This window comes from Muscardinus avellanarius, assembly GCF_963383645.1.
Source record: "Muscardinus avellanarius genome assembly, chromosome: 19".
Lineage (NCBI taxonomy): Eukaryota > Metazoa > Chordata > Mammalia > Rodentia > Gliridae > Muscardinus > Muscardinus avellanarius.
The window spans coordinates 9516776-9539655 of record NC_137805.1 but is presented as its reverse complement, the minus strand read 5'-3'; the positions used below and the strand labels follow the sequence as shown (position 1 = coordinate 9539655).

General features: G+C 43.2%; 1 protein-coding gene across 2 annotated transcripts in view; it reads left to right on the top strand.

The window, feature by feature from the left end:
• The window catches only part of PLCB1 (phospholipase C beta 1), a gene marked incomplete at both ends in the record, with an annotated part of 756028 nt that overhangs the window by 551154 nt on the left and 181994 nt on the right, over positions 1-22880 (top strand). For both annotated transcript variants that reach the window (XM_080716836.1, XM_080716837.1), the window contains 4 exons: positions 2077-2234; positions 10376-10458; positions 18746-18830; positions 20349-20526. In XM_080716836.1, the coding sequence (XP_080572962.1) occupies positions 2077-2234; positions 10376-10458; positions 18746-18830; positions 20349-20526 (504 nt within the window). The remainder of the gene's footprint in view (positions 1-2076; positions 2235-10375; positions 10459-18745; positions 18831-20348; positions 20527-22880) is intronic.

Below are 22880 nucleotides of genomic sequence, written 5' to 3'. Positions count from 1 at the left end.
GCATAAGTCAGATGCTGTTTTATATGGAAAACACAAGACTCCAATTTGTATGGTTGATAATGGGCTTGTCTCAGAAGTCATTTATTATTAATCTTTGGAAAATAATTTGTCAAGAAATGAATGATTTCCTTTGACTCCTCAATGAAAGAGGAATAGCTTGGCTGCCATCCCCTGTGGATTCCTGCCTCCAGACCTCAAGGTGCCTTGATTATTACAATTTCCATCACTTCACCAGGGCATTTCAGTTCTCTTCACAAAAGGTTTTAATTTTGATGAGGCTTGCCTACTTTTTCCTTTTGTTGCTAGTAGCAGCATAGCTACAAGAGTCATCGATTCGTCCAAGATTCACTGTTATGTTTTCTCCTAAGAATTTTATAGTTTTAGCCCTCACATCTTGGAACTTGATCCATTTGAGTTATTTTGTGGTATATGGTTTGAAATAAGATCTAGCTTCATTCTGTGACTTGGGCTAGCCCTTGGTCCCAGGTCAGTTCATTGAAAATATTCTTTCTGCACTGAGTTGTCTTGGCAACCTTGTTGAAAGTCGATTGACCATAGATTAAATGTTTATTTTAGATTGTCAATTCTATTCCATTCATCTATATGCCTTCTTATGACAGCACCGTACTCCCTTGACTTCTATAGCTGTATACTAAATTTTAAAATTGGGAAGTGTGATTTTTCCAGTTTTGCTCTTAGTTTTCCAGATTACTTTGTCTTAATTAGGCTCCCTTATATTTCTATGTGATGTTTTGTCTCAGCTCGTCCATTTCCGTAGGTAAAAAAGCAACGTGGGGTTTTGGTAAGAATCTGCCGGTCATTTTGGGGATGGCACCATTTAACAATATTAATCCTGGTGCTCTGTGAACAGAATCTTGCATCTTCTTTTCTATCTGAAATTCACTTTGTATTGTTAATACAGTAGTCATCGCAGAGAGATTATTATTTTTTACTGGTGCACTGTAGTCTCACACCACGATGTGGATCGTGTTGGCAATGGCATACATTCACACAGTGCTTAGTGCCTTCCACCCAGCCTCCATCACTTCCCCATTTCCCTCCCTCCCAATACCGAGCGTCCAGGCTAACAATGTTCTATTCACATGTACACACATATTCGAATGTAGCTTTTCCATGAATGAACCTCAGCCTTCTTCCTCCCCTCCCCTTGCTTTCTGGCTTTGCTGAAGTTTCCCCTCCATTATCTGGAGTCCCTCTGGTATCCCTAGTACTCCCTAGTTTGAGCATATTAGAGAAAACATATGTCCCTTCTCTTTCTGTGCTTGGCTGATCTCACTTAACATAATGTTCTCCAGGCCTTTCCACGGAGAGATTATTTTTGAAGACTAAATACTTAATGCCTGTGAAGTCCAGCAAGGTGCAGCAGTTCCTAAGCATGTGTCCTGGTTATTGTCAGGACGTTCTCTTCCTTCTATTCTCTCTTCCCCCATCCCACTGCTATGGAAGCATCATTCCATCCCAGAGCATGTCACCATTTAATTTTTAAAAAAAGTTTCTGAGACAGAAGAAAGGCTGAGAAAAACTGTTACAGCTTTTGGGTTGTTTGTTTGTTTGGTACTAGGGGTTGGACCCAAGCTACAGCAAGCTAATCTTCCAGCCCTATTTTATTTTTAATTTGGAAACAGGGTGTGACTAAACTGCCGAGGTTCTCGCTAAGTTACTAAAGTTGACTTCAAACATGCAATCCTCCTGTCTCAGCCTCTCCCGGGTTGAGATTACAGGTGTGTGCCTGCTGTTTCTTGTTTTGTTTTCAGTACAGGAATTGAACCTAGGGCATTGCAAATGCTAGGTAATCGCTCCCGCACTGAGCTGCATCCCCAGCTCTTTATTTATTTTAAGAGGAGAACCTTGCTAAGTTGCCCAGGCTGGCCTGGAACTTGTGATCCTCATCCTTCAGTCTCCCTAGCAGCTGGGACTGTGAGTGTACAACACCATGCCCAGCTGCCCCAGCTCTTAAAGGCTTCATTTTCCAGTTGCTGAAGAGCCTTTCCTGGAAGCTACTGCTCAGTACCTTGATTCATGGGCTTCTGGGGATGTTCTGTTGGTGTTTTACAGCTGGGCAGCTGGCTGGAAACTCCTCCGTGGAGATGTATCGCCAGGTGCTTCTGTCTGGCTGTCGCTGTGTGGAGCTGGACTGCTGGAAGGGGAGGACCGCTGAAGAGGAACCTGTCATCACCCATGGATTCACCATGACAACCGAAATATCCTTCAAGGTAGAGTGGGAATGGGGCTGAAAGAGGCAGCTCGGGGGACCTGACTCTTTTTAGAAAAATCCACCTAAGGTAGAAAGTCTCAATCATCACAACTAAGATTATAGGCTACTAATCATCTTTGCAATGAACATAAGTTAAAATTCAGCAGTATATCCATGATTAATTGGCATCAGGGAAATTATGCATGCTAACCACATTTTACAGAAACTGTCTTATGAAAGGAAATATCGAGGTATTTGTTTTGCCTTATTTAGCATTAATATTGTTTTAATACATTTTAATATTGTTAAATATGCAAAACAAAGGATACATTCAACTCATTTGTACAGATCAACTAATAAATATAAAATACATATGTTTGTAACTAGCACCCAAATGAAGAAATAGAAGCCAGGCAGGAGGTGATATGCCTGCAATCCTACCACATGGGAGGCTGAGGCAGGAGGATTGTAAATGCAAGACCATCCTGGGAAACTTAGTAAGACAGTCTCAAAAAGTAAGGACTGGGAAAATAGCTCAATTGTAGAGTGTCCCTTGGTTCAATCCCCAGTACTGAGAGAAAGAAGAGAAGAAAAGAGAAAAGGAAAAAAAGAAAAGAAGGGAAGAGAAAAGAAATGAAGAAAAAAAGAGAAAAGGGGATGAAGGAAGGAAGGAAGTAAGGAGGGAGGGAGGGAAGAAAGGAAGGAAGGAAGGAAGGAAGGAAGGAAGGAAGGAAGGAAGGAAGGATCATTCCTAAGGACTTGGGCCGTTTTGTTAGGTAAATCTGTGGTCCAAGTTACCTAGGAAGGATTGGGAAGGAGGATGCTCTGGCTTCAGGACACGGATTCTCCTAGCTGATTCTGGTTCCCACACTTTAGAAGGAAATCAGAAGAGAGAGGACTGAAGACAAGCCCCAGTTCCCAGCCTGAGCCCTGTTACTTGGGCTACCTGGGTCTCAGAGTAACACTGGCATGGGGTCACGCACTCTTGCCCTGAGCAACCGAGGAAACAGAGCCCAGCTGTGTGGGTAGCTAAGATGAGTAAAAAGAGAAAGTGAGACTACCAAGAGCCCAGGGTACTGGCTGAATTCGAAGTTAACTTACCAGATTGGTGACAAAGCCCTGGCTAAAGGTGGCAGTGAGCCACTTGCCCATCTTTATTGAATGAGAGGGAGCTCAGAACATGGCCGAAGTGAGGGAAAAGGGATTTGGTTGTCTCAGGAGAACTGTGTGTGTGTGTGTGTGTGTGTGTGTGTGTGTGTGTGTGTGTGTTACTAGGGATGGAACCCAGGGGCCTTCTACCTCCAGACCTACTTTATATTTTATTTGGAAACAAGGTCTCACTAATTTGCTGAGAGCCTTACTAAGCTGCTGAGGCTGGCTTCGAACCTACACCTGTCATTCTTCTGTCCCAGCCTCCCAAGTACTAAGATTACAAACATGAACCATCATGCCTGATTTGGGTTTTTTTTTTTTTTCAAGATTGAGATTTGATGTTTCAGAAATAGCTTTGTGGGTGAGGCTCTGAGCAACTTAGTGAGACCCTGTTTCCAAATAAAATATAAAATAGGTCTGGGAGTATAGCCTCTGGGTTCCACCCCCAGTACCACCAAAAAAAAAAAAAAAAAAAAAAAAAGAAAAGAAAAAAAAGAAAGGAAAAGGGGGAAAAAAAGAAATAGCTTTGTGGAAAATGATCCAGAATCCCAGCTTTTAGCACTGAGACACTTGAGATGTGCGATAATAAACATTGTCACTGAAGAGAACAGCAATGGGGAAAAAGTTTTCAAAGGACAGCCAAGCTTCAGTTCAGAAATCAAATGGATTTTTTTCTGGTCAAAGTGACTATATTTAACAATAGATATAATGTATTCAGAAGTAATACCATTAGCACCTTAAATATATTTATTATGCTATGTCCAGAAAATTTGACTTTGCATGATTTGTTAAGCATAGGCTATAATACGATAATTAGAGAAAATTAGTGGCACCATTTACTAAGTTTTCCAACAAAGTTTAATATGGGGTAGACCTTAATTCCAGTCAAAATCTTTATAAGTTTTATCTGCTTCTGAAATTGACTGTTCTGAAACTTCTTGGATTTTATCTTTTCTTTCTTCCTCTCTTTCTCTCTCTCAACCTTCCTTCCTTCCTTCCTTCCTTCCTTCCTTCCTTCCTTCCTTCCTTCCTTCCTGTCTTCCTTTTTTCTTTTATACTGAAGATTGAACCCAAGGATATTCTACCTCTTTTTATTTTTTATTTTGAAACAGAGTCTTGCTAAGTTGCTGAGGCATTGAGGCTGGCCTTGAACCTGTGATCTTCCTGTCTCAGCCTCCCAAGTATTGAGGTTCCAGGCATGTGGCACACTATATGTGGCTTGAGTTTTCTTAAATGAACAACCAATGGATTCTTATTTTATCCCTGGACCTCCTCCCTCTTGGTCCCTGCTGTCATCCTTTGTCACGTATACCAGCCTGCACGGATTGTGCTCTGTAAGAGTACAAGAGACAGATGAAGGAGGGGGAGAGTACGGTTTGGCTTCTCCATAGATTGGTGGGGATGGTCCTGGAGGGGCAAAGGCTCCCTCTGATGGAACTGAAGGTCAGCTGGCCTTGCACGCTGACCATTTCTAGGAAGACCTGCCCACCCCCTTGCAGCGACCCACAGTCTACCCCTCAGAGCCCTTGAGCAGAGCAATTATATTTTCTTAGAGACCTATAGTCTTCAGATTTCCTTGAGTTTCTTGAGCGAGAATATACACCGGGCACACTGTAAGGCGTGTTTGTTTTGTGTGGAGCTCGTGCTTCGAGGCTTTTGCCATCAAGTCCTCTTGGAGTGACTCTCCTCCTGCACTTGACTGCCCAAGTGCTCCTTCAATTACATCTGGGATCCCAGAGTCACAGGCTCCTCCAGTTCCCTGCCAGACTCCGGCATTCTCAACCACATCTACACGCTCGACGACAGGTTTAGAGGCTTAAGAACCAAACCTAGCCCAGGATTCTGCTTCCTCTTGGCCTGCTGGCTCTGTGGGTGGGGAGGTGGCCAGGAGGGCCACAGAGAAGAGGCGGGCCACTGGTCACCCCAGTGGTTGGCTGGTCAGCTGGGCCCGCTGCTCCTGCCCTTGATTGGAGGACGCCTGATCGTAGCTGGTGGGTGATAGTGTGCAGGGATATAAGCAAAGAAACAAGGGACAAGGTCCTGCATGATGCCCCAGTCCTAAATGGCCTAGACTCTTCCTACCCCACTGACTCAGCTCCCACTGCACTATCTCCTGGATTTCCCCAGCCTGCCAGACAGGTCCTGCCTCAGAGCCTTTGCCAGGCTGTTCCCCCTGCCTTGCATGCTCTTCCCAGAGTATCCATGCAATTCTCTCTCTCCCCTTACTACCTGAAGACGTTCATTGAGGCTTCATGGGACCCCCGGTTTCATACAGCCAACAGCCGTCACTCCCAACTTGATCCAGAGCCCCTCATTCCCCCGCTTCCTTTCTTTCTTTTTTATTTTCCACACGGCACTTATCACTCCCTAACACTGGCTCATTTGGTCATTACCTTCCTTGTTCATTGCCTTTGAACATCCTCCTATGAACGCAGGAGCACCACAGAGATGGGCCTTTGCCCTGCATCCACATCTGTTCAAAGCACTCTGAGCAGCCCTGGCGGACAGTCGGTGCTCAGCAGATGTATGGAGTGAAATTTCCCATCCCAGAGCAAGTAGAGAAAGCACAGCGTTGCTCCTAGGTTTAGTCTCTATTCTCTCTGTTCATCACATAAATGAATTTTGGGGTTCCTCATTTTTTGTGGCACAGAGGATTGAGCTCAGGGGCATTCTACCTCCTAACTACACCCCCAGCCCTGTTTTATGTTTTCTTTTGAAACAGGGTCTCACTAAGTTGTGGAGGGCCTCGCTAAGTTGCTGAGGCTGGCTGTGAACCCACAACCCTCCTATCGCAGCCTCCCAAGTACTGGGATTATAAGCGTGCACCACCATGCCAGGTTCATCCTCCTTTTTTTTTTTTTTTCATGTGAAATTCCACGTGCAACATATTGTTAGCAGGGAAAAGCTTCTCCCAGTTTTTGCCACCTCGGGCTTTCCCATATACTTGAGTTTGACCTTCGTGGCTGAATTTGATAGCTACATCACAAATACCTCGCGGCAGTAAAATAAACTGATTGCAAAGTTCATCATTTTTATGTTACATGGTTTATCTGCTTTCAGTGGATGCGATTCAGAACAATCCCATGCTATACAGCCCCCAAAGCAAGAGTTCTATGGGCATTTGATGCCTATTTATTGTATGAGCCAAAATAAAAAGTTATGTCCAGGGAAAGAGGACATGCTGTAATTTAGCCTCTTTATGGAGGGCTTTGTATTCTGCGGTCTAGCTTTATTTGTTATTTATACCATATATCTACTCTTCTGTTCCTGTGCCTCGATGCCCAGGGCTTTCTGATGGCCATGACCTAGTCATCCACCTTTTGTTCACTTTCTTTCTGCTCCCAATCCATCCTCTCCCCCTACACTGGACCCATCCCCTCCCTCCATGTGCCCACTCCATCCCAGACTGGCCCTTCCCTGGCCTCAGGCAATCCCTTTTAAGCAGTGATTGTTCAGGATGGAAAACCGGGTAATGTGAAAAAAAATACATGGTGGAAATATATCAAAAAATGAGTAGATTGTTAAATCGAGCATTTCTGAAAATAAGGCTTCATTCCCTGAGAGAAATAATAATAATTTAGGATGCAATTTCATGGCTCCAGAAATGCACACATAAAATGGATATCCAAATACGCCCTGCTGCTGTCTGTCAAGGATAAAGGATTTCAAGGGCAGTTTTCCCCACTGGAAGTTAGCAATTGAACCATATGGTTAATAGATTATTGAATCCAGTTAGAAGTCTCTAGAAGCCTGCTTTGGCTTGAACAGGAGCAAATGAATAGGAAAGAGCCTTGCCATCCAAAGTGCAGTGATTATAGCTTGTATACTAGAATGAAACCTAAAAGCTATAACTGGATCCCTCATCTCTAACGATCATGCACACTGCAAAGTATTTCAAAGACACAAAAGAACTAAAGTCGTCCTGTAGAAATTTCTAGGGCTTTCAGTTACTTGCAACTAAAATTGTTAAATGAAATCAGTACTTTTTTTTTTTTTTTGAAAGGCTTGAAAGATTTCCTAAATGGGTAGGTAAAGTTATCATAGAGATGGGGAGAGATGGGCAGAGAAGCAGGAGGAAGATGATCAGCAAAGAGGAAAAACACAGAAGTTGAGGATGCTGCTCAGGTGGGGTACCAGAGTCCCAGCATCAGCTTCCCTATTCACTGGTGGCAAGGCCTTGAGAAAGCTCCCTCATCAAGCCAAGCCTCATTTCTGATCAGGGAAACAGAGGATAATGGTACCAACCTCCTAGGTCACTGAAAATGAATACTCCGTACCACTGCTTGCTACAGAGATAGAAAGATACCTGGCCTATGTAGGCCACTCCTGTGATCATGAAAACGCTGAAGCCGAGACTTAATATTCTTTCCATAAACAGAATGATCATGGTGTTATAGAGGCAAGGGATTCCCCTTAAGCCAGAGTGAGGAGGAGGAGTTGAATTAAGTCATGTTGAAAGTCTGCCATGGTGGAGCCTGGGATGCTCTTCGTGCCTGACCCATGACATCTGCTTCTGGTGACTTGAGAGTCTAATTAGTCACCAGAAGCCCAGACAGTACAGTAAACCCAATGCAGGCCTTGGCTGGGGCCCAGAGGTTGCCGAAAAGGGTGTGACAGGTGATCTTGGAAACACTTGAAGTATACGATCTTGGATTTACTTCTCCATGGTCTGGGGCAAGTCAGTTACTATTTCTGAACCTCAATTTTGTAATCTGTAAAATAATACATAATTGTTTTCCTTATTGAATGTAGCATAGATAAGATACCTATCTGGAAAAGCACAAATGCTCACTTAATGGCAGGTCTTGGTTTTATCAGTGAGAGTCCAAAAGGGGAGGCTAAGGTTAGTAAGTGGGGAGGGAGGCAGGTAAGTAGAGGATATATGCCCTTCGAAAGCTGGCTCCTTCACAGCAGATCTGTGGAATGAAGTTCATCAGCCCTACTTTACAGAGCAGCAAGTCAAGTCAATGCAGATGCAAAGAGCCATTAGGTGATTATTTTCCCCCAAGGCCACACAACTCTTGAGTCTGAGAGGTAGCAATCAAACCTAAGTCTGAATCCACAGCCTTTGTGAAAACAAATGAAGTAAAAAATTTTGGAGCTGGAAGATGCTGCTTGCTTTTTATAGCGCACTTATTTTGATGGACTGAACTATCGTAAAAGTTAAATTGCTTGTGTATGAAAGGCGGTCTGTGAACTCACTTCGAAGAAACAATGAGAGTGATTCTTCTTGCTCCATGCAGGCAAATCCTTCTCTGAGGATGTATGCAAATGAGGCACAGAATTAGAAAGCCTTATTTATACTCTGGGGCAAGGGAAGTAGCTTAATGGCAGAGCTCTAAAGAAAGCTACGTATTGTACCGGGAAGGTAGAGAAGATAGCAAGAGAGCTTCAGACATAAACAGGAGTAGAAATGTCTACATGAAAGCAGACTGTGAAAAAAGATAAATACAACTAAAATGCAGCATATGGTAATGAGACACTTCAACGGTATTGACAGGGATATAATTAAACAAGATGTGAGACTGCACTTCCGTACAAGTTAAATAAGAAAGACATTCTGATAATACAATGCCCAGAGCTGGTGAGTCTACATCACGAGCCGGTCCTTCATGCTTTGCTTTCAAAGCAATTTGGAGATTCATGGGAGACCATAAAATATTCATATTCTTTATTTCAATAATTCCCCTTCTGAGAATCCATTCCTAGAAAATCATTCAAAATACAAAGAAAAATGAAGATGTTCTTTGTAGTATTATTTGAATGGCTGCTCTTAATATATACCCATCCAACAGTTGAGAAATGGTTGAATCAATTATGATTCTTTCATGTGTCTAGAGTTTTATACAGATATTGAGGCACATGACATACTTTTAAACAACACAGATGGAAGAATGAAGTACTGATATATGTTATAACACAGATGAACTTTGAACGCATGCCAAGCAAAAGACAGGAGAAATGGGCAAAAAAAAAAAAACCCACATATTATCTGATTCCATTTATATGAAGTGTGGTTGGGCTGGGTTGGGAAGGAGGAACTGGTAGTAAATATACAGGCTCTGTGGAAGGGGAGAAGATTGTTCTAAGGAAGGTCGAAATGGCGGCTGCACGACTCCATGAATATACTGAAAGCAGCTGCACTGAACACTCTCAAGGCTGAGTTGAATCTGTTATGTCTTAATAACAGTGTTTTAAAGAACACGCATTGAGTATGTACTATAAAACAAAGTTATCCACATGCAAGTAAAATAGACTAGAAGTAAATGTAACCAAAAGCTCGCAGTAGATTGGTCCAGAAAGTTGATTTCTGGGTGAAGATTTAGCCTTTCATTATTATGAAAACTTTTTAAATGATGTGACCAACTTTCTATTATTATAAAAATAATAGATGTCATTAAAAATGGAAGAATCTTCCCCTTCACAACTGCGTCTCCCCTTTCACCCCAATTCAGTCTTCTTTTTATTTTTGTGGTACTAGAGATTGAATCCAGGATTGATCATTCTACTTCTGAGCTGCACCACCAGCTCTTTTTTATTTTTTATCTTGAAATAAAAATAACTCGCTAAATTTCTGAGAGCCTTGCTAAGTTGCTGCGGCTAGCCTCAAACCTGTGATCCGCCTGTCTCAACCTCTATATCCTGACATTTCTGGTGTTCGTTACCAAGCCTGGCTAGTCTTCTTTCTTTTTACCTTGAACAATCACGAGTCAGTAATTTTATAGTTCTGCAGTGCTCGCAGCCCCTTCTCCCGATTTTACGTCATTTAGTACAATTCTGCAGATAAAACATCAACCATTTGGACTGCAGGTATAGTCGAGTGGTGATGTGCTAGACTAGCGTGCTTGGGGCCCTGGGTTTGAATCTAAGTACCACATAAGTAAATGAATGAATGAATGAATTAATTAATTAATTAAATAGCATATTAATGGGATGAACCCCAAAGGAAAGAAGTCTACACTTCTGGCGTACCTGACATATTGAATGCACACGTGTTCTCACTTTTAGGAAGTGATCGAAGCCATCGCAGAGTGCGCCTTCAAGACTTCCCCCTTCCCAATCCTCCTGTCATTCGAGAACCACGTGGACTCGTAAGTATTCAGTGCATTCACCGAGGAGTCTTTTTCCCAAATAAGGCATATTTACTCGTTTACCAATTTAATCATCATTTGTTAGATTTAAGATCGTGTGGCATTATTAATGGTGTTCTTTAATCATGTTTTGTAAGAAGTGACACATTTCCATCTGCGTATGATGGAACTCACTCTTCCAAATCTCATCAGCATGAAAACAGCCTATTGGACTTGGGGAATCTGTTTTCATGCCATGGTATGACTTTATTTTATTAAGCTAAGGACTTTTTTTTTTATAATATAGTGAAACATATTTTCTTACATAATACATGCTAATATTCTAGATTTGGTATGCCAGAGGCCACTTCATAACCTTTCTTCATCAGTTCTTTCTATTGCATGAAAATTTATAGTCAGTTTCATCACCATAAATATGGCCACTTCCAGCCTGGTGTGGTGGCGCACTCCTATAATCCCAGTACTTGGGAGGCTAAGAGGGGAAGATCACAGGCTCAAGGCCAACCTCTGCTATTTAGACTCCCGGTAGCTTAGCTTAGTGAGGCCCTGCTTCAAAATAAAAATTTAAAAAGGCTGTGAGTTTGTGGTTTGTAGGCAAAATGTTCCTGGGTTCAATCCATAGTACCAAAAAAAAAGTCAAGCTCCCTATCTGAGGGCTGGTGAAGGGAAAGCTACTTGACCTACTTTATATTCATTTATCACAAAATACCAAACTGAAACATTTATATCTAAGACATGTATATTTATTTATCATATAGTTACTCACTTTAAAGGGCCTCACAAGAAAAGAGTATGCTTTAGGACTAGGAATGGGAGTGTAGCTCGGTTGCAGAGTGCTTACCTAGCATGTATAAGGCCTTGGGTTTAATCCCTAACACAATGAAGGAAAGGAAGGAAGGAAAGAAGAAAGGAAGGTAGGAAGGAAGGAAGGAAAGGAAGGTGGGAGGGAGGGAGGAAGGAGAGAGAGGAAGAAAGGGAGAGAAAGAGAAAGAGAGAAAGAGAAAGGAAGGGAGAGAGATTGCTCAACCAAGGCCAATGGTGCCTGCGCTAATTGTGCTCACAGGCTGCCCTTTTCTTCCTTCCAAATGAGACTCTTTTCCAGGACACTGACTCTGTGCAGCTCATTTGCAACACATGCTTCCGTTCACTAATTCTTCAAGAATTCACTAAGCCTTAAAGAAGCAGCTTGGCCAGGATCAAATTTCTAAGTAGTTAAGTGTGGTAATTTGTTAATATATACGTAGATGGAGGCCTTCTTTCTACATAACCAATTTTGTAATTAAATGAACTTCTGGTCGTCCCTGGGGAAAGCCATAGTACATTTCTGGCTGCTGATCCTGTTTCCCTGTAAAGCACGATTCAGAGTATGATGTAATCACTTGGCACCTCATGTTTCTAACACTGCGAGGGTCACTGGGAGAGAATGCTCTCTTTCTGTGGCACTGCTTTTTCTCTGGAGCAATTCTTTGGTGCCTGCATTTAATACCTGGATGGCGGTGACAGCTCTGACTTCCGAGTGACATCAATGGAGTGCGTTCTCATCTCGTCCATCCACTTGACCTTCGGCTCTCCATTCGTTGCTATCTTTCTTTCTCACACAGTTGTTCCTAGACTTGTTGATGTGGGGTTTGCTTGTTTGTTTTTGTTGCTGATTGGTTGCCACTGAGGAATGAATCCATGTAGATGTTCACGCCTGCTATACTGAGCTCTCCTTTGAAGGAGCCAGAGACTTATCAACAACTGTCACCACTGCAAACATAATAACAGCTAACATATATTGAACTTGTATTTTGTGCCCCGGTGGTTGACATGCCGGAGCTCATGCAAACCTCAATAAGAAGTGCAGGTGCTCTTCAGAACAAATGTTACGATCATCCTTAGTTGACAGATGAAGGAATGAATCCCAATGTGGGTGATACCCAAGGCTGTGTAGCTAAAACATGGCAGATGGGATTCAAAACCTGCTCATCTGGCTTCAGAACTCCTGCCTTCATCCAATGCCATCTCCTTTGCCTAAAGGTTAACATCGAGTGTCTCCAAAAAAGTTAATTAAGCTGGGTATAGTGTTATATTCCTGCAATCCCAATACTTGGGAGGCTAAGACAAGAAGATAGCAAGTTCAAGACCAGTCTTAGCAACTTAGCGAGACCCTCAACAGCTTAGCAAGACCCTAAATAAAACTAAAAAAAAAATTTTTTTTAAAGGTCTGGGGAGTGTAGCTTGATGGTGGAATGACCCTGGGCTCATTCCCTCATACCAAAAACCAAACATCTAAGACAACAAGATAATGTACAAGGCCACTGCTTTCAATGTTCCCGTTCATGTGGCTCGTGACCTCCAACCACTGGATGTCTTGTGCAATCCTTCCACACTCATCACACAGAGATCCAAAAGTGAGCGTAAAAACGAATTCCTATTTTGTGTATGAAAACCAGGAGAACAGCACTCTAGTCCTGCATTTCTGGGTAGCTTTAGCTATTAAAAGTTATTTTTTTAATTCAAAAAAAGAAATTGTAACAAAAGAAAACGGAAACAACCTTCCTAGGATGCTATAATCATTCCCCAAACCATTGAGATAATCCAGTGGCAGTGAAATCCTGAAAGGCTGACCCCTGCCATGAACAGAAGTTGTTGGCTCTCTATCTCCTCTGTCCTTCAGCTCCAGATTCCAAAATTGCTCAAGCCACAAGTCTTTCCAGAGACGGGTATCATCGCACACCCAAAGAAAGCGATAGATTTGCCTTTTGTGGGTGGGACCCTGGACTTGCCTGTGGCACTCCTCACCTAGTTCTGAACTCGTCAGAGACACCGGTTCTTAAGTCCCAGTGCTCCTTCTCACTTTAGTGAGAATCCTCAACACTTTAGCATCCCAGCAACACACCCTCAAAAGACCTGAAACTTCTTTGCCATTTCTGGTGAACTACTTTAACCTCATGCTGGTACCTCTGCAGAAGACGGGGTTCAGAGCTCTGGTCCCCACTAATTTGGACGGCAGCTCCAAAACAAACTCTTCTTGGGAGGAAAATGAAAGGCATCAGCTGATTTTATGGTTTTTCTCTCTAAAGAATTTGAAATCGCCTTTCTGAGGATGGCACAAGTGATTCTGCTGTTAGATGTTCTCCATTGATCCACCTGCTACCCCCAAGCCCCGATAGAGCAGTCTAAAATGCGAAGTCCTAGATTGCCTCCCCAAATTAAAATTTCTAGAAGAAAAGGCCTGGAAGTCTTGTTTGTGTATGGGGAGGTGTGTACAGGGGATTTAACTCAGAGGCATTCTACCTCCAAGCTACACCCCCAGCTCGACTTTATTTTTATTTTGAAACAGGGTCTCACTAGGTTGATGAGAGTCTCACTTCTTGCTGTGGTTGTTCTTGAACCTGCCGTCCTCCTGGCTCAGCCTACCAAATTCTGGAATTACAGGCATATGTCACCAAACCCGGCTCAAGCCTTAGAAATCTTTTTATTAAAAAAAAAAAAAGCAGCCAGGCATGGTGGCCCAGGCTTATAATCCCATGGGAAGCGGAGACAGGAGGATTTCAGTCTGCGGACAGCCTCAGCTACTTAGTGAGGCCCTCTACAACTTAGTGAGACCTTGTTTCAAAATAAAAAATAAAAAAATAGAGCGGGGGTATAGCTCAGATGCAGAATGCCCCTGGGTTCCATCCCCAGTCCAAAAAAGAAAAAAAGAAAAAAAGAAAGAAAGAAAGAAAGGCCTGTTTATTTACCCATATCTTCTACTTATACAAACTAGCACTTTCATCAAAGGAATCCTACGCTGAAGTCAAGCGAGCTTACTGGTCTCTAGCCGTGGTTTATCCACAGCCAATTATGAGATTTCTGACACGGTCCTTTATTTCAATGAGCTATAAACTTCTTCTCTTTCCAGAAGGTTGATATAGTTCAACTTGGAGAATTTACCTCATGAGATGGGGAGCATCCCTTGTCAGAAAACAGCCCCCTTGTACTGTATGTGTATTTTATTTTATTTTATTTTTTTATTTTTATTTATTTATTTATTTTTTTGGTGGTACTGGGGTTCCTGGAAGCCCTTCTTCCTCCGGGCTACACTCCCAGACCTATTTTATATTTTTGAAACAGGGTCTCTTACACCAGCACGGCTGGCTTCGAACCTGCGCGATCCTCCTGTCTCCGCCTCCCAAGCGCGGGGATTACAAGCGTGCGCCACCACGCCCGGCTTTGTATGTGTATTTTAAAGTATTTGTTTAATTATTTATTAAGCTACGCAGTGCTGGGGATTAAACTCAGGATCCCACACCATTGAGCTACATACATTCCAGCCCTTTATTATTATTATTATTATTATTATTATTATTATTATTTTGCGGGTCTGGGGGTGGAACCCAGGGGCATTCGACCTCCGAGCTACACCCCCTGCCCTATTTTTTATTCTTTATTTTGAAACCGGGTCTCACTGAGTTGCAGAGGGCCTCACTAAGTAGCTGAGGCTGTCCGCGAACCGCGATCCTCCTGTCTCAGCCTCTGGAATGCTGGGATTACAAGCGTGCGCCACCTCCAGCCCTTTTTAAAACATTTTTTGAGACCGAGTCAAGCTGAGTTGCCCAGGCTGACCTCCAACTAGGATCCTCCTGCCTCAGCCTCCCTAGTAGCTGGGATTACAGGTCTGTACCATCATGCCCTAGACTATTTATTTATTTATTTATTTAATTTGGTAATGGGGATGGGACTCGGGGGAATTGTTTCTCTAAGCTACACCCTCAGCCCCATTTTTTATCCTTTATTTTGAAAAAGGTTCTCACTAAGTTGCAGAGGACCTCACTAAGTAGCTGAGGCTGTCCACGACCCTGGATCCTCCTGTCTCAGCCTCCCAAGTACTGGGATTACAAGTGCTCACCACCACATCCGGCTTGGATATTTTAATATGTTTACAAATATCTGTTATGTCCTGAAACTCAAAATGTATTTGTGAATTTTCTTTTCTCACTTTATCTCCATGGTAGCTGATGTCGAAGCTCTACAAAGTACAGGATGTTGTTGTTGTTGTTGTTGTTGGTAGTTAATTGCAATTGCAGTTTTTCTCTCTTTGATTACTGTGGATCTGACCCACAAAGTCACTCTGTTTTCCTCTAACTTTCTGTATTTGGTTTGCTCTCTGCTCGGATTAAGTTATTTGGGCTTGAGTGTTGGTTGATAACATTTGTCAGCCTGATTTCTACACAATACGTTCTACTTTTTTTTTTTTTTTTTTTGGACAACTACCTTTTGCTCTCTCCATCTCTGACACAAGTCTTGGCTCCTTCAAGTGTGGCCTTCCAACCAGCACTATTTGCATCCTGGGGATTTCTTAGAAAAAGCAGCAATCTTGGCCCCGTCCTGAATTCTGTGTCAGAGTTGGCCCTTTAATAAATCCCAGGTGATTTGAGTTAAGTGTTGGCAGCTGGCTCTGAACACTGTTCTTCATTAATCACCTGCACTAGAATCACCTACAGGCTTGTTTAAAATGCAGGCTCCAGTTCTCTCCCAACTCTGTGAATGGATGAACTGGACTTGGCTTTATTACCTGCAGCGTTAATGGCTCACGTGTTTCTTTAGTGAAATTGACTTAGAATCCTGGCTGCAGCACCATCCTCTTGGGGCTTGGTCAGGGGACCGCCTGATAGGGCACACTTGCTTAGTGACACTGCCTGGATCATCTTCTCAAAGTCCCTCTACTTGTTAGATTATGGTTACAAGGAGAATTCTGAAAGTCAGGCATCAGGGTAAAACTCTTCCCTTTCACTCTTGGCCACTGATCATAGAGAACTTGGGCTCCCAACTTCCAATACTCAGGAAAAAATCACACCAGCTACCTCAGGACCTGTTGATTTGCATTAATAGACCACAGTGGAATTTAAGCTTGAACACCCATCAGAAGAACAAGGAAGGCTTTGTGAAGATGTGGATTCCTGGGCCCCATTTTCCCCGAGGCTCTGATTCAGTAGTTGTGCATCTAACGATGATCTGTACACAGGTTAGATGCGCAGATTTGGAATTGGAGGTCAGTCGGCTGATGTTGACGCTGCTATGGATGGACCACACTTGGAGCAGCAAAGGTCTATGGTATTAAATAGGGTCTCTCTGTGACACTGGGACGGAGGGTCTGGCTAGTTTGCTTAGTGCGACCTGAAACAGGAGGGGGAACCCAAGCACATGGGCTTGTTCTCGGCTACAGCCAGAGAGCTGGTTGGCTTGGTGGAGCCCCTATTCGAATTCTCAGTGGGGCAAAGAACACCTGTCCAGAGATGCCTCTGCCAGGCCAGCAGCCACTTCTCTGCAGGCTTCCTGAGTCTCACTGACAGTTTCTAAGAAGTTGTCCAACCACCTACATGGCTTGGCTTTTCTGATCAGCAGTGACTCCTCCTCTCTGACACTGCCCAAGATTTTCACAGTCAGGTCTAAGGGCTGCATAGACCAGGCAATAAAGTTTTTTATATACTGAGAAAGGCACAATGAGAAGGTGTAAGATTCTTTGTTGGCCTTTGCAAGTTTTTTTTTTTTTTTTTTTTTTTTTTAACCCAGGGGCTTTCTACCTCTGAGCCATACTCCCAGACCTGTTTTATATTTTATTTGGAAACAGGGTCTCACTAAGCTGCTGAGAGGCTCACTAAGTAGCTGAGGCTGGCTTTGAACCTGTACGATCCTCCTGTCTCAGCATCCCAAATGCTACAAGTGTGCCACCTGTCTTTTGTCTTACTCTGGAGTTCCAAGAAGGCAAAAAAACCCTTGGGGGTCCATATGTGAACCCTAAAGAACTCACCTGGCCCCTAAACCACATCCTTTGCTTTTAAAAAAGAAAAAGGATGTAGTGAGACTATTTCCCATTGCATTGCAATTTGAACCCTTTAAACTCCCCCTTCCCAGAACAAGACAGCCTACAACCCAGGCTTTTCATTTAAGGAAGAGGGACTGAAAATAAGAAGCAATTTGAGTGGCCATAGAGCAATCTCTCCATCACTGATACCTAGTCTTAGCCCAGTCCCAATTCTTCTGCAATGCGTTGTCATGGCGGCACGCAGAGATCACTATGGGAAATCAAGTTTGACAGCCTATAGATCAAAATCAGCCTCCATAAAACCCAATGGAATTTGATACCTTATAACGATGCTTAGCATTGTGCAGAATGAGAAAAAATTGTATTGCATTTGAAAAGGTCAAGGGAAACGGGAGCCTTGAGAGGATGTGGGTGTTGCTCTCCATCAGTGTGCTGAGAGCAGGGTCTGTCTGGTCTAGCTACAGATGCTGCCTCTCAACAGCGGGATCGTCTTACACCTGCCCCCTATTGGAGCATTTCAAAGGCCTGTGTATCTTCTCCGCATTTCATCTTCTCTGCAACCTCTGTCCCTTTCCGGGAGCTGTTATGACCCTTCTTGGTTCGTAGATTCAAGGTGGTTGAGGAGCCCAGAGCTCAGCTTGGCCCCTTCCCGGCAGATCTGTTTCCCCAGCAGCGCGCTCTGGCTGCTGTCTCCTTCCCTTGTATCCATGTAGGGGGCACAGATACCTCTCTGCAAGGTGCCGGCTGCTTCTGTCTTTCTGTCTTTCCTCTAGGACTGTCTGTTATTTTCTCTTCTTTATTTGTAATTCCCTCTTTTTCTCTCCTTCCTTTTTATTCACCTTCTTCCCTTCCCTTTTCCCTCCTCCCCCATCTCCTTATAAACATCTTTGCAACTCTCTCTAGGTTTATAATTTTGTTTTCATTTGGGTACTGAAGATTGAGCCCAGGGGCATTTTACCTCTGGGGTATACCTCCAGCCCTATTTTTTTTTTTTTAATGAAACAGGAACTTGTTAAGTTGCTGAGGGCCTTGCTATATTGCTGAGGCTGGCCTTGAACCTGTGATCCTTCTGTCTCAGCCTGCCATGTGCTGAGGTTACAGGCATGTGCCACCATGCTTGGCTCTCTGTAGGTTTGATAAATTTCACTCAGGATTTCCCTTGAAGTGGTGACACAGTTTTCCTCTAAAAGTGTTAACAACTGACTTAGAGTCCAGGTGAATTTTGAAAACCCCATCATGGGCAAATGACCTTCTGTCCCCTCCATCTGGGCCTGTACAAGTCAGCCTTAAGATGAGCCTCCCACAGCCTGCACCTGCCTTGTTCACCTGTGTATTATTTAAACTCACCCAAGTCAGGATAAGGATTTAGAATGATAAAGATTGACCCTGCAGGGGTGGGATCTGGGGCCTGCTTCTTCCCATAATAAACACTGCCAAGGGACCCTGCTCCAGTTCTTGAGGAAACTCTCTGCTTGTTTTATTTTTTTCCTCCCTTAGCCCAAAGCAGCAAGCCAAGATGGCGGAGTATTGCCGACTGATCTTTGGGGACGCCCTACTCATGGAGCCACTGGAAAAATACCCAGTAAGCAGGTTTGACATTCACACTGGAGGGAAGGCACATAGTATTTATGATCGGGGGCGGCGGGAGGCTTGCTCCTTCCTTTCCTTGTTTGTATTACTTGGTGAGATTAATGGAGTTGTAATGAACTTTGTCCAGAAGGAGACCAGCAATGGGCCCCAGCGAGGGTGGAAGACATGGGTCTGTTTTCTTCCTCTTCTCAGTCTCCTCCCTCCCTTCCTCTCTGCCTGATGTGCAGAATTCCCAGTGATTCCAATCAGTGCCCAGAGACCGTCCAAGAGCCAGGGCTCTGCAGACCTCTCCCCACCCCTTGAGATCAACACCAAATGGGGCGTGTGGGTGCCACACCGGCCTTCTGGCCTGTCTCTGCCGCTTCTGCCCACACCCTTCATGCACCTTTGAGGCAGAACTCAGGCCTTCTGTTGCTGTGGTCATACCCTATTTTTGTAGAAAAAACACAAAATAGCCTAAAAAGTCACCTCTTCGCTTTGGGATCCCTTGGCCAGTCTCCACACGCAAGTGAGTTCAAATAAGTCCCCAGACTTATTACCAAGAATAGAGAACTAACTTACAGGCGTTCAATAGACTTCCTAAAAATAACCCATCTTGGGGCTCGCACACCTGCTCTCTGACACTATCTCACAACCCTCTCATGGGAAATTGATTTTCCCATTAGATGTGCAAGCCTGAAATGACAGAACAAGGTTGGCAAATATGGTCACTTGAATCTCAAAGCGAGAAGGAAATCAGAAACCACTGTGCCCACCTCTGCTGAAACAATAGAGATCTGGGGCTCAACTGTCTAGTTCCAGGACAGGAATTTGGCTTTTTTTTTTTTTTTTTAACCTACATTTGACAAGTAGATTCCAGGCATCCATTGGGAAACCACTGCCTGACTTTACCAACTCTTCCAGCCAGACCCCTGATTTCTTTCGTTTGAAAATTCAAACCAGTGCCTCCTTGCCTGTTTTAAATCAAGATGGGCTGGATTCATACAGCCCACCAAAAACTCATGCAAGCTCAGGTTCAATACTCAAGTCTACTGGCACATTCTTATTTTAAAATTTCTTTTTAACTTTTATTTTTTTATTGACGCACTGTAGTCATACATCTTAATAGGGTACAAGATGGTAGCGACCTACAAGCACACATCACTCAATTAGTCCTTCTCCAGTCTTCCAGTCTTCCCCCTCCCTCCTACTCATGGCTTAATGAACCATTCTAAGCCTTAAGAATGGGTTAGTGACTGACTTTGATATGTTTGTGAACCTACCAGTACATTTGTATGGTCTTATTTATGTAGATTTTGTGCAAAAGTGCAGTAATTAAAATATATCTTTGATGTAAAGAAAAAGCTACAAATCGATCCCCACGTAGGACTGGCTTAGGAGAATTTAAGGTGTTGTGGAGAAGTTAGAATAACCAGACACTCCCCGTTATCCAGAGCTGTGTCACAGGCTCAGGGTGGGACTCTGAAAGACAGGGGCAATATTTTGAAAGATTGTGCTTTGCTTTTGTTAGCTGGAATCTGGAGTTCCTCTTCCGAGCCCTATGGATTTAATGTATAAAATCTTGGTGAAGAACAAGAAGAAATCACACAAGTCATCAGAAGGAAGCGGCAAAAAGAAGCTGTCAGAACAAGCCTCCAACACCTGCAGCGACTCCTCCAGCGTGTTTGAGCCCTCCTCCCCGGGAGCGGGTGAGTGCTGGTGGGGAGAAGCACCAACTCTGCTTGCAGTGAGCCCAGGGGGGCTTTTCACATTCCTATTTGGGCACAATCTAGGCTGCATTGGTTTTCTTTTGTTGTTAGAAACTTTGATTGTTTTGTTAATGTGGGCGGATGGAACCCAGGGGCATTCTACCTTGGAGCTACTCCCCTTCCCTATTTCTTATTCTTTATTTTGAAACAGGTTCTCACTGAGTTGCAAAGGGCCTCACTAAGTAGCTGAGGCTGTCCTAGAACCTGATCCTCCTGTCTCTGCCTCCCAAGCCCTGGGATTACAAGCGTGCACCACCATGCCTGGCTCTACTTTGATGGTTTTAAAGTACTCAGATCTTTTCTTCCTCAGTTCTGTAGGCCCAGAGCAACACAGGCCCCTGAGGGGCTCAGCCCGAGGTGTTGGCAGGACCTTGCTCCTCTTTGGAAGCCAGGAGGAAGACTGTGCTTCCTCGCCTTGCTGGCTTCTCGAGGCCACCACCCAGTGTGCTGGCCCACAGCCCGAGCTCGGCCTCAGAGCCTGCCCTGGGCTGGCCAGGACCCTGTTCTCTATTCACATCCTCCTCTGACAACTGCTTGGAAATGTCCTCTGATTTTCTTTCTTTCTATCTGCTTGTCTTTTCTTTCTCTTCTTTCTTTCCACTTTCTTTGTGCATTCGAATTATACCTGATAGTGAGATTCACAGCGACACATTCATCTATGAACATAACATTATGTGATCTGTTTCCTTGCCTATCACTTTAAAGACTCCTCATACTTCAGCAGACCCACCCAGATAATACAGAGTAACCCCGCAGTGCTAGGTCCTTATTTTAACCTCTGCTACAAAATCCTTTTTGTTGTGCAAGGTAAAGTGTTCTGAGGCAAGGAACTATTTGGGTCCTTTCCACTTTAGACAGATAATCTTCATTGTGACCACGTGGTTTTAAGCTTCTAACAGGAAATAGCCATAGGTCTGAGGACAAGAGACTGATGGAATTCATTCTCATTGATGAGTTGAAGCAGGAGGGCATCTTCATTGTCCATATATCGTAGAGTTTTTTTTTAAAGATGTGAAATAGCAAAATTATTTGAATTACCTACCAAAGTCACTAAGAGATGTTATTATAATTCCTGTCCTTTCATATTTATGTTGAAATGGATTTTTTTTAATAGTTGTTGATGAGAAAAGAATTCTAAGTGGTCACTCATTTTCTTTATTTTCCAAGTCCAGTCATAATCTTGACAGTTTTACAGCACATTAGAGAGATCTTTCTCTCTCTCTCTCTTTTATTTTTTGAAACAGGGTCTCACTGAGTTACAAAGGGCCTTACTAAACAGTAGCTGAGGCTGTCCTCGAACCATGATCCTCCTGTCTTAGCCTCTCAAATGCTGGGATTACAAGCATGTACCACCACCATGCCAGGCTTCAGAGATCTTTTGATTGGAGGGAAATTATGCTTGGCTCTGAAGTTCTTCAAGTGATCATTTAAAATTGGTGCTGGAGGTGGTTCAGCAGTAGAGCCCTTGCCCATAGTTCCAAGACCCAGCAGCAAAAAGAAGAAAAAAAAAAAAGTTTAGCATTGGGACAATCTCTTTGAAGAACTATTTAGTATATCTGCAAAAGGTGAACATAGGTACAACCTGTACCCTAAATATTCCATGCCTAGTTAAACAGCCCAACAGAAATGCATACTTATGTCTACTAAGAGGCATGTACAAGAATTGTTTAAAGAGGCACCATCAAAAATAGCTAAACACTGGACACCAACCAACTACCTATCAACAGATTAATAAATCATGCTATATTTACACAAGAGGAAATATACAGCAATGAGAACGATCAACTATACATAAAATTATGGATGATGTTATAAAAAGAAGATATGTATATATATACTGGGGATTGAACTCAGAGGCATTCTATGTACTAGCTACATCCTCAGTGCTTTCTATGTTTTATTTTATTTTATTTTATTTTATGTGTGTGTCTTGGTGCATTATAGTTTCATTTCATAATTTAAATTATATTGACAATGACTTACATGCACACAGCCCTTTTTTTTTTTAACAATCCCTCTATGTTGCTGAAGATCTTACTAAATTGCTGAGGCTGGCTTCAAACCTACCATCCTCCTGTCTCAGCTCCCCAAATAGTGTGCCACTATGCCTGGCTTTATGTTTTATTTTGAAACAGGGACTTTCTAAGTTGTGCTGAGGCTGGCCTCAACCCTGCAACACTTGTAGTGGGACTATAGATATGCCACCATGCTCAGCTACAAATTAAATGTATATATGTGTGTGTGAGTTTACACACACACACACACACACACACACACACACACACACACTGTAT